Raw genomic sequence first — 12,429 nt, forward strand, 5'->3', positions numbered from 1 at the left:
GTTGTATGTATGTACATACACCAAAAGGCACTCTCAACCTTGTAAAAGGCATAGCCAAGTCAAAGTCTATACCCACCCTTCAACCATCTATCAATCCAAAACCCATTTGGTATCCCTCCCATCTTAGCTCTTGCTTGGTTCACCAGCAGTGCAGCAAGACGCATTTCCATAGCAAGGCTAGACAGCCAAAACTAGTTTACTTTCATCACTTCATTAAATGACAATTTTTAAAGATTGTAGACGGTTAGACATTATTTTGTATTGACTGCAGCATTGAACTATGACAAATTCATTGGGAAATTAGCATCCCTCAGACTTGGGTAAGCATTCCTTCACAAGCTGCTCATAACCCAGACCAGTGTGTCCTACTATGTGTTGTTCCACTTCTGAACCAATGTTTGTTCTTTTTCAGGTTGGGCAGGCCATGGTCGACAGAGCTCAACAACAGTGAGTTTCACAGCAGAGGAACTCCGTGCCTTCAAGGAACGGCGGGCCAATGCCTCTGCCCATGACAGGGATACAACTCCACGCCTGCAGCCTTCACAGTCATCCCCAGCCCTTAGGTCCTTAGCATCCGAGGGCTCAACCACATCACTAGGTAGCACTGAAGCCCAGGGCGGGTCTCCATCTTCACCCTCAAAGTTGAGTCCCACACATTCTTGGCGGACCTCTCTGGAGAGTCTTAATCGAAGCATCTCTCAGCCATCATCACAACCTCCATCCCAACCAGTCATAAGGACAACAAGCCTCGGCGAGCACATATTGCACCGTCCAGAGAATTTCTCTACGGCCCCCACAGCTGCCAGCACCACAGCCATAACCACGCCGACCCACGACACCTCGCCTCAGACCGCGAGTTACGGAGAGTCGGCCCTAAGTCGGAACGAGGAGCCAATGTCTTCTTCCAGCAGATCTGAAAGTGTGTCGGAGTCTTTCAGCAGGTCCTCAAGTGTGACGGAGACATCCTTGGCGCCAGCCCCCACAGTCTTCCTTGAAACGTCACTGGATGTACTCCCTATGCCACAAGAGCACGAACCTCTCGCATCTAGTCCAGCAACTGTTGCCTCCTCCAACAGTAGTAGTTCGAGTAGTAGTTCGCCTTCTTCAGTGCCAGTGCCTCCTGATGGCACTGTCACAGCTCACCCGGCCACTGTCACTGAGGAGCCTACACCCTCCGCAACAACCACAACCACAACAATTGCTTACACGAAAGCACCTCTAGTGTCACCAACTTCAAATGCACTCTCAAAGTCATGGTCACCCTCGACAGCAACCCACCCACCAATGGTGGTCCCTGAGGATATTCCACCCAAGGTTCCTGATGAACCACCTCCATGTGTCTCTGACCCAGGGAATATTGTCATCCTTGGTTACGGGAGGAGCACCTACCAGGAGGAGCTCGAGTTTGAGAATCTTTCGAAGGAGTACATGAATGAACTCACAGCTGATGCTAAGCTTCTAGCCTTGCTAGGTAAGTAGAAAAAGTGTCAAGTTTTAGTAGAAATATTAACAAGTGTAGGTAGAAATATTAACTAGTGTTGGTAGAAACATTAACGAGTTTAGATAGAAAACTTGATGATTTTAAGTAGAAACGGTAAGTCTGGCTATATTATTACATTTGTGTTGAACAAAATAAGGTACAGAAAGAGTGTCCAGTATAATTAGATTTTATATTTCTAAAACATGAATTGGAAAGCTAATGCTCAGAATTGTAGTCAAAGCATTGGTTGAGTATATTCTTTATACTCTTCAGTGTATGCCAAGGTGGTTGACCATACTGCCATTTCTAGAATGATTTGTACTTTTATCACAAGTTAAAGAAATAATTCTGTACAAGTCTAAACAAAGAAAAGATTCTGCTCTTGTAAAACATTTCTTTTTTAAGATGTATGCATAGACACATGAACACACTTAACCTCTTTCCATGGCAAGATCACTTATCAAGGTAAAAATAATGGTCATTATGCTTGAATCAGCATTTCTTGTCTTGTCTGAACTGTTTAACAGTTCAAGGTGGTGAAGTCAGCTGGTTGGAGGAAGGGAGGGAGGGGAAAGGGTAAAGAAGAACCAGATTATGAAGGGAAAGGTCTGGTCTTGTTACCTGGTTAGATTTGTTTGACGTAATGAAAGTGGAACAAATGTTCAAACTTGTAATTCATCTTTTTACTGCAAAGGGTTCCTTCAGTTGAATAAAATCACTTAGTGGAGGACAGAACTAATGTACAAATTGTCAGTAACAGGTTAAGGATTGAAGAACATAAATTGTAATTCACTGATGTTATCAATATCAGCAATTGTGAGATCCACAGCTGAAGCCTGGATGAATATATTAGCTAACCTCTTTGATGATTCTCGAAACAATGAGTGTATTTGGGACATGGATATGATCAGCTGCACTACCTACACACTAAGGTTATCAATACTAACATAACCTAACTTGTAAGAATATATAGTTACCTTTATGGAATGGGTGGGAATGATTTTATGCCTTTTCCTTTTTGGCTACCTCCCTTGTAAGGGGGAAAAAGCCTTGGTATATGTATGTATGTATGATTACTTCACTCATAAGTGAAGGAATTGAGGCTGTGGGTCTTAGCTGGTACCATACAACAATTCATATTCCAAACTTAGATATTTACAAAACTTTATTGATCAAGCGAAACTTAATTGCAAACGATGAACCACACAATCTTGATAAATCAAAGTTAACTCGGAAATTTGCCTTACGAAGAGAGGCTTAGGCACCTAAACTTACACTCTCTGGAAAGACGCAGAGTGTGGGGTGATCTAATAGAAGTGTTCAAGTGGATCAAAGGCTATAACAAGGGAGATGCAAACAAGGTCATCATAATAAAACAACAGGGCAGGACTTACAGTAATGGATATAAACTGGAAAAATTTAGATTTAAGAAGGAAATAGGCAAGAATTGGTTTACTAATAGGGTGGTCGATGAATGGAATAAACTTAGTAACCATTTAGTAAGCGCTGAAACTATCAGTTGTTTTAAAAAACGATTAGACTAGACAACTTTATGGATGGGGAGCTGCCTAGTGTAGGCCTTATGGTCTCTTGCAGTCTCCTTTATTCTTATGTAACTCTTTATCATACTAAGGATTTGACAGGATTTTTAAAAGCTAGCTCTAGCAGATTTTATTCAGTCAGGGTCGAAGTAATTCTCTTAGTCGTTCCATCGCGATTAACCCCTGTAAAACGATGCTCTTCACAGATTTTCTTCTGGCAGACGCCGGGCTAATATATTTTTTTATTTATTTTTTTCCAAATAGATCATTACATTTAAGCTTTACTTGGGAGACGGGTGAGGGTCGGGAACTGACTGTTCTGTAGGTCACGAGTGAAGAGCTTGCAAGATAAAGTTGATGGTAATTACGATATTCACGCCACCGTTACCACCACCAGTACTGCCAACACTACCACGAACACTACCTCCAGCTGCACCACCACCACCATTATTATTTTTATCATGGTTGGTACAAATCCTGGGCACATTTCTGAAGATATTGAATGTTGGCTTTTTGAGGAGATTTTTCCAACCCAACCCTTTATTTGACCTGATGTGGCCTTGCTTGACCTCGCATGACCAGTCTTTTCATAGAAAAACAAGTTGACCGGAACCTCCTACCCCAGTGGACGTTTGTGAGCTTAGGGTGGGAGAGAGGGTGAGGTCTCGAGGTCGAAAGGGGTGTGAGGTCGTGAGGGGTGTCAGAGTTTGATTTTATTTTTCATTTATTTGTATATTTATTTATTTTATTTATTTATTATTATTTATTTATTATTAATTTTAAGGAAGCACGTGCCCAAATCTCTCGATCGAGCGAAATTTAGTGCAATCTGAACTCGGCATGATTTATTGTCTCCTGTGTATTATTTATTCTAGCCGTATGCGATCACACTTGCGGTACAGGGCCGCAAGACTACACATGCTTCAGGTCAGGCAGAAACAATGTCATCATATTAAGGCAACAGGGCAGGACTCGCAGTAATGGATTTAAATTGGACAAATTTAGATTTAAGAAGGAAATAGGCAAGATCTGGTTCACCACTACAGTGGTTAACGAATGGAATGGACTTAGTAACCATGTAATGAGCGTTGAAACTAACGGTTGCTTTAAGAAAAAGTTAGACAACTCTATGGATGGGAATGACGGGTGGTAATGGAACTGTCTAGTGTTGGCCATATGGTCTCTTGCAGTCTCCTTCATTCTTATGTACTTGTGTTCTTATGACAGTTCCGCCCTCAAAGTAAGTCTTGCCTTCTAGGTTGTCCACAAGGGAGGATGGGAGGTTGGTCCCTTGACTTAATAAAATCCCCTGACGACAGCTATATTAATAAAGGCTTAAAGCGTCGTAAACAATGAAGGAAGATTAAATATTTATAAAGCTAACTTGGCCGGAACAAAATCCCGGATAATCTGGATTGGAATGTATAGGATTCAGATCGCAGGTACCTGGATTTGTGGAGATGTTTTACATTCTTTACGTAGCCAGAGAGTTTTCCCATTGCTGAATAAAATCGCCAGGCGGTAGCAAAAACAAAATAATAAATACTCGTATGGGAGACTAGGGCAATATAATGCGGTTTCATATATTTTCGGCCATACGTCAAAAATTCGCGTCTCCATGTACGTCACCTTGCACAGAAAGTTTATTCGTCGACCAAGTCCTTACGGTAATCCCGAACATTTCAGCTGAAGGCATTATCACACTGGGCTTCCACGGGCTTCACCAGCGCCGACCGTTGAGAGTTCGTTTCGGTAAAAACGACTTCGGTTACAATATTTTATTTTTCATATTTCTAGATATCAAAATATCTTAACGTCAAAGCTGAATGATGAACTAAGATTGTAAACACATATGAATGTTATGCTGTTGAAATGTCATTAGAGTAGTATAGATTTCAGTAAACGAAGTCGTATTCTAGTTATTCAGACGGAAGTTGGAGGTAGGACGTGGGAGGAAAAATTTAGCAAGCTTTATGATCTATTCGTTGTTATGATTTTGTTACATATATTATTCTGGCCATCGCCTGGTCATTTTATTCAGCTGTGGGAAAGTCGTCTTTACCAAAGACGTTAATCTTGTTGAAGGGAAGATGCGCACCAACATGCCTAAGAAGATTGACAGATGGCCGAGCCTTCTGAGTTGTCGCTCGATCCACGTGTGCGACATGTTTGTGTTATGCCTACGTGAGGCAATGCTCGCTTCACGTGAGCGAGACCAATGTGTGTGTCTCTCTCTCTCTCTCTCTCTCTCTCTCTCTCTCTCTCTCTCTCTCTCTTGGGAAAGAGTGGGGGATGGGATGTAGATTTAGTTTGTCACATCCTTCCTGACGTCATCATCAAGATGTAACTTGCAACCGAGAAACTCCCGTTGCAGATCCAGTCATATTTGTTTGTAATGACGTCATTTGGTGAGATCAGGCCCAACTTGCACATAACACCTTCCCATGCCGTATCGTACAGGTTGCAGACCAAGTTAACGTTTTAACGGGACTTGGGATTTCGTCTCGCAGCGTTGTACTATACCTCGTAGATTTGCATTCTGAAATTTTCAAGAAATTTTGATATAATCGCATCAATTCAGAGATGACAGTATAAGCCTAAGCGCAAACTGAGACGCAGGGGACATAGCCGACGCAGCACAGAACAAAGGCAGACTTCCTGTTGTTGAATTTAAGTACAGTTTAAACTTCTCTCTCACTTGAAATGCTTCTAGATGTACTAACTCAGCATTCCAAGTAAGAGGGGAAGTTCAAACTATACTTCAGTTCAGTTCTGTCTTTCTGTGGTGCGTTGCCTGCGTCTCAACTTGCGCTTAGGCAAAGATTTTCTTTTTTATTGTTTTGGTCTAGTCATGATTGTATGTCAAACATGCTTGCAACACATCGAGTATGCAAACGAGTTTGGCAGGCACGTGTGTCGAACAGTCAATCATTCCATCAATTGATCGATCATACGACTCTTATGGTGCTATAGGGGCGCATGGTCGCCCTCCTTCCCTCCCTCCATCACCCTCCATTTGCGACGTTGATGATTTACATACTCGGTTAAGTGGTGGTTGGCTTTTGCAAATAATCCTCTTGACTTGCCGAGGTCGTTTCCTTGTAGACTAAGACTTGGAGTTCTCGCCCTTATGGAGACTGTATTTCTCCTCGTTTTTTCTTCGTCTCCCTTTTCTTCCGTCGTGTTAATTTGCCTTCCCCCGACTCTGCCTTCCTACTCCCCTTCACAGGTTCTCTTTTATCCTTTCTCCCTCGTTCTCCACCCTCTTCCTAATCCCTTTTTTCACCACCTCCCTCTCCTATCCCCATCCTGCATTCCTTTCTAGTATTTCCTCGGTCTGTCACCTCTGCCGATGTTTCTGTCGAGTGCACTCCACTAGGGAGCTCGAATTTCTCTAACACTGCTGCGCTGTTACCCATCAACTCGTGCAGCTGAATGCGGACGTGAGGTTGGCAAAGAAGAGATTCCTCAGGATGTCTCGGGTGGGGAGCGGGGGGGGGGTAAAAACCTCGGTGAGCCCCAATACCCGCCCCCCCACTCGCAAACACTTTTTTCTCCCCCGCAAATGCCTGACGCATGCATTCGCCTAAGGGACAGAGCTGAGGCATGATTGATCAAAGCTCAATTTTGTTATCATTTTTCCTCTCGTTCTCCTTCTTTCCCTCTTGTTTTGTTCTCTCCCTTTTCCTCTCCCTCTCCCACCCCCCTCCTTCTCCCTCTTCCTCTCTCTCACCTGTCTGTTTGTCTGTCAGTTCTTCAGTTTCTTTGCTCACTTATGGAATTAACTCTGGAGGCCTTTGACCTGCACAGTCACGCCTTTTTCGTTTCTTTAACACCATGTCTCGCATTCTTGAAGGAATTACAGTTTTTGCTGTTCGTATTCTTATCCTTGTTCTTGCTTTGTATTATTGTTCTTGTTATTGTTCTTGTTTGCTTTTTGTTCTTGCTTTGTATTATTGTTCTTGTTATTCTTCTTGCTTGTTTTATATTCATTCTTATTCTGATTCTTGTTCTTATTCTTCGTTTTGTCGCGGTCCGTCTTCGCCAGGAAACTTACAGGGCTCCAGCAGAAGCTGTCTTTACGATTTTCTTCGGCACGTGCACTGTCCAGAAAGGAACACAAAGGACTTCTGACAGTGACGAATCTAGGACCTTTGAGCCATGTGCCAACAACCTAAGACGTTTGGGACACGGAGTAGGACATTAGAGCCATTTTTTTTAATGAACCTAGCCTAACCTAGCTTAAATAAACCAAACCTAATCTAGCCTACGCTAACGTAATATATAAAAGATAATACAAAAAGTACAATATTTCATTCCGTGACCCAAATGTCCGCGGTTGCTGGCTTATGGCCCAAACGTCCGGGCACCGACAATTAAATACTCTCTCCCTCGGCTGAATAAAATTGATAAAATAATCTTGCTATAGTTATGTTATGCTCTCTGGAAGGGTTCCATTGCCAGTGACATTTGTTCCCACTGAGCAAGTAGTCAGTAACTGTTGTGGGATCGTTTGACAAGGAAAGACTTTAATTATAATTCGCAGAGTTCGTCACGGGTTGTTGATAGTCCCAGAATAGCGTGTTTAGTAATTATTCGTTTGATTAATTTGGAAAACAAAATGGTATTTGAAAAATATTTAACGAGGAAACCCTAGCGTGTTTAATAATTATTCGTTAGATTAACTTGAAAAATAAAATAGTGCTTGGAAATGTTTAACGAGGAAAATATTGTGTGTTTAGTAATTTCGTTAGATTAATTTGAAAAACAAAATGTAATTTGGAAATATTTAACGAGGGAAATATAGCGTGATTAGTAATTTCGTTTGATTAATTTGAAAATCAAAGTGATATTTCAAAATATTTAACGAGGATAATATTGATCGATGCCTTTTCCAATCGAACTAATCCACGTTAGTTATGCGGAACAAACACGTTAATTTTCGTCCAGCTGCTCTGGTAAACGTTATCACACTGGGCAAATTTTCCTCCGACTGTTTTAAGAACAGATGTGCATTCCGCAGCTTTCGGGAAGGAATCCGATATGCTGGAGGAAAATAATTTTCCTCCAACATACCAAATGACATTCTATTTAAATAGCTGAGACAACAAAATAGTTTGCCGAAGTGAATTTATGGCGGAAAAAGTGCTGGGGGTTGGCGGTGCCGTTGATTGATTGGATGTTGGAGGAAAAATAGCACAGTGTGATTACGCCTTAAACAAATATTTTCGGACGCAGTAGTATCAACAAGGAAATGGGAAGGCGAGCGTGGCCCTGTCACGTGATAATCTGAGATTCAGTTGCATTGTGGGTAGAGCCTTCATCAGGCGTCCGGGAAGGTTTCCATGTTTAATCCCTTCTGGTATTATTGCTAGATAAAATTCCGAGTCACTTTAACTTTTCCTCAAGAATATTTGACAGCATTAGATGAATAAAGGGCGAAACGATTGAAAAGTGGGAATGGGGGTGGTTGGGTAAGGATTTGTCTCGCATCCTTCTCCATTGCGGGTCGTATAAGAAAGGTAGAATAAAATTAATAAAATAAAATAAAATCGACAATAGAAATCAGTCCGTACATGCTGAAAGCTTGATATTTAAGACTTGTGATAACTTCCCCGTGTTTGCTCTAGTTAATGAGGTGGTAGTTGTCAGTAAATGGGGTCAGCGAGTGTTTCCAGGAAGAGAACAGTCAGCTAAAGATAAAAATCGTGCTTGGAATGGGATAGTCTTCACTGTAATGACCGTGACACTGGCTTGACATGAAAAAAAAAGAAAAAAAAAAAAAAGTAACAATGTCGGATTCCATCCACTTCACTCGTTAATGCAGGCGCCCGCATTTCGACACAGGTTACAAGGGTGACAGTAGCATGTCCAGATCGCATTTTGATCGCTACCCTTCAGGGATGGGAAGTGGGAAGGGCATCGCACGTGCTGTTCCATCGAGTGGGAAGAGTCGCTTGATGTGGGGAAGCCCTTCAAGATCGCCTGTGGGGAGTAGAAGCAACGGAGGAGGAGGAGGAGGGAGAGGGTAGTGGAAGGGAGGAAGTGAGGTACGGGAGGCGAGGGATGGAGGATGAGGAGACGGGGGTTGTCGTTTAGTGTCAGGTCCTCGTCCGTGTGGACAGTTCGTGTTTGGAGCCGTGATCGTACGGAGTACCAGCGCGAAACGCGCGGGCGACATCTGCCACCGATAAAAGAGGAACTCCTAAGAGACACTTCAAGTAGAAAGGTGTCAGTCGACTCAAAAACAGTACACGTGTTTTGTGTTTTCGAAAAAGTTGTGCTCTGGAAACTATATGCTATAGTGGAAGAGGAAACACTGTATGCTATAGTTGGGGGAGAACACCTTCAGCGAAGAAGGCCGCTACTCGAACTGTGGCTTTGTTTTCGAGTTCGGACTCTTTGAGCTGAAGAACCCTTTGGCGCCATCTGGATCAGCTGCAATGGCTCCTGGTGCCGGGATGAAGGGTTTCGTAGGTCAAGGTAGGTCGTGCTTGATATTGATAGTCACTTGACGCGGTCTCTGTCGGGAGTATTTATGTTTAAGAAGATTAATGTTATCTGTCTGCATTTTTGAAAACAGGTCAAATTGACCAAGTCAAGATTGTTGTGATGTATTGTCAAGATTTGGTTCTGGGTTTTCTAGTTCTGTTTTAATATTAATCAAAACTTAGTTTGTTTGTTTTTTTGTTTTTTTCTTTTTCATTTGAAATATTATTTTTTCCATGGAATGTTTAGGTTATAATCGGGCGAATAAGTGACATAATTGTTCAAACTGGGTTAAAAACATGAAATTTGACAGGATGTTAGACTTGACCCATATGAAGATTTTCAGATATGGGGCCATCTCGAACCCTGCCCAGGAAGCGTATGGCGGCCATTTCTCAAAATGGCCGCCAGTAAACATTAAATTGTATAAATCTGGACATTACCTTCAACATTACATGGTTCAAGTGGTTTAAAGCTTTCATATTTATAAAACGTTTATTGCAGTGATGAAATGTATCTAAAAGAGTTGCTCAGTAACATATTGGCGGATCTAGATAGCTATTCTGGGAGGAGGGCAAGCTAGACAGGGTCGCCATAGAAACTTTGATTTTATCAGCTTTATCAAGTCTTTACCCCATTATTTTGCAACGTGGGGGCGCCAGCATAGCTCGACCCCAGATGTGACCACCCTAATATACTGACCTCTTGTCATGCTACACCAGTGGAGCTTTTGTTGGTGGTAGAGATTCCATTGGCATGCCCCGCTTTGTGAAGAGAAGCTGATGCACTTCATCAGTGTTGTCTGTCATGTCACTGGCATGCCCCGCTTTGTGAAGAGAAGCTGATGCACTTCATCAGTGTTGTCTATGTCATGTCACTGGTTCGGTCATACGATAAGATGGTGAAGCGCTCTAGTATGACCCAATATACGGAAAATTGCTATTGTTTCTTCATATGCTTTCCAGGTCTGCCATGCCAGGTTCTTCCCTCTCGTAGCAAAGAATGAAACAATGTCACATCCCGTGTAAGCATAAAACATAGGCAGAGCGGTGGCTTTATCAGGACTGATAGAAGCTGCTATTTCCTGGACAGTTATGTATTTATGAATACTGGCCAGTCCCAAAAGCAACCCACAGGTGCTCTAAGTGTAGCTTAGACATTGCTTTGACAAACAGTACCACAAATCTGTCAACTGTTCGTATAGCAGTTTTCTGTTAGCCTTGTCTGACAGCATCGGCAGTGTGCAGCAGCATTTTTGTGTCAGTTTTTACCTGAGGACAGAGACTTAGGGCAGTGATACTGTCATTTGGTGGGTTACAAAGAACATCTTCACCTTTGGTTACAACGAGCCACGTTCCATCTGGTATCTGCTGTATCAGCATCATGTGTCTAGCCAGAAATGTAAATAGTTCCTGCTTGTTTGCATCATGTCTTGAGAAACTGCTCCCACCTACATTTCATCAGTAAACTGTTTATAAATATAAATGCATTACATCACTTAAATCATGTAATACTGAAGGTAATGTCCGGATTTATGAAATTTACATCCTTTACTGGCGGCCATATTGGAAAATGGCTGCCAAAATTCATACTTTTAACCGAGTTTAAACAACCGCATGATATTTTGTCACCCGCCTAAGTGTTAGGAACAATTGAACAATGTACGTTTCATGTTGAATATCCGTGTTTACCGGATTCTGGAATTTTACCGGGTTTACATTGGATTAGTGCTTATTTTTTCCTTGTGCAATCTCTCTCCCTCTCTTTTTGTCACTTTCTCTTTCTCCCTCCCTCCTCTCTCTCCTCCTCCTCTCCCTCTCTTCCTCTCTCACTATTGCTCTCTCTCTCGCTCTCTCCCTCCCTCTCTGTTTCTCTCTCTCTCTCATTCGCAGCAAGACCTTTACTAATTAGACATCCCGAAGCGGAAATGGACAGACGTCTCGTTTGTCACGGATTGTTATCCAGCGGAAAGGTCTCATTTGCCCCCTTCGGGTCTGCCAAGTTTTTTTTTTTCTTTTCTTTTTCTCTCTCCAAAAGACGTCAGTTCCCCCCAGTGCCCATGGCTCTTTCAGTACCATTACGCTTTATTTTTATGTATTCCGCCACTCGCCAGACCATTTTTTTCTCTCAAGTGTCTGACTCGAAACTTTGATCGAACGAGACCTTGTTTAAGCTCAGGTTCATCTCGTAGCGGATTCGAATCTACAAACTTTACCTTAAAATCAGAAGAGCGTAGTACTGGAAGAGTATCCACACACACGGCAGTCTTGTATACAAATATGCTCAATTATTTATCAACCGTGGACATCAGTGATTAACGTTAACTGATCATAACCGGATCTTGATTTGAAATGCTGAAGTGAGGCACGTCAGCTGTTAATATTAGAATATCATTATTGAAAACATTCGTATGAAGGAACTACAACTACTAGCATAGTGAGGGCTACTTTGCAAACAAACAAATATATTGCCAGAACAATTATTACTAAGTACGGACCGTGTTGGCTACTGTATGGTACGCTGAGTTGGCACCGCCAGCGTGTAGACGAGGGACCAAGTCCAAAAATAAAAAGAACAAAAAGATGTCTGCCAATGAGTGAGCTCGAGCGCGCGCGCGCACACACACACACACACTCATTGCGGCTACGCGTGGGACCTGTAGGGCGTTGTTTTGAAATGGATATTGGCTCGCCTCTCTCTCCTCTTTCTCTCGTCTCACTTTCCTTTTCCCCTCCCTCTCTCTCCCCCTTGCCCTTCTCCATCCTCTCCATCTCCCTCTTCTTCTCCTCGCTCCCTGTGGCCCCCCTCCTCTCGCTCTCCCTCCCCCTTCATCATCCCTCTTTCGCTCTCTCATCTTCCATCCTCTCCTTCTCTTCTCCCACTCTCGTCACCTTTGACAGCAAATCCGTGAGGAAATGC

At 42.6% G+C, this 12,429-nt stretch overlaps 1 protein-coding gene across 3 annotated transcripts in view; it reads left to right on the forward strand.

Annotated features, from left to right (window-relative positions):
* Positions 1–12,429, forward strand: part of Shrm (shroom) — a 1,346,254-nt gene that overhangs the window by 1,316,896 nt on the left and 16,929 nt on the right. For all 3 annotated transcript variants that reach the window (XM_076173405.1, XM_076173404.1, XM_076173406.1), the window contains one exon: positions 413–1,471. In XM_076173405.1, coding sequence (XP_076029520.1) covers positions 413–1,471 — 1,059 coding nt within the window. The remainder of the gene's footprint in view (positions 1–412; positions 1,472–12,429) is intronic.

The sequence above is a fragment of the Oratosquilla oratoria genome, chromosome 34 (assembly GCF_046742065.1).
Source record: "Oratosquilla oratoria isolate Oo_2021 chromosome 34, ASM4674206v1, whole genome shotgun sequence".
Classification (NCBI taxonomy): Eukaryota; Metazoa; Arthropoda; class Malacostraca; order Stomatopoda; family Squillidae; genus Oratosquilla; species Oratosquilla oratoria.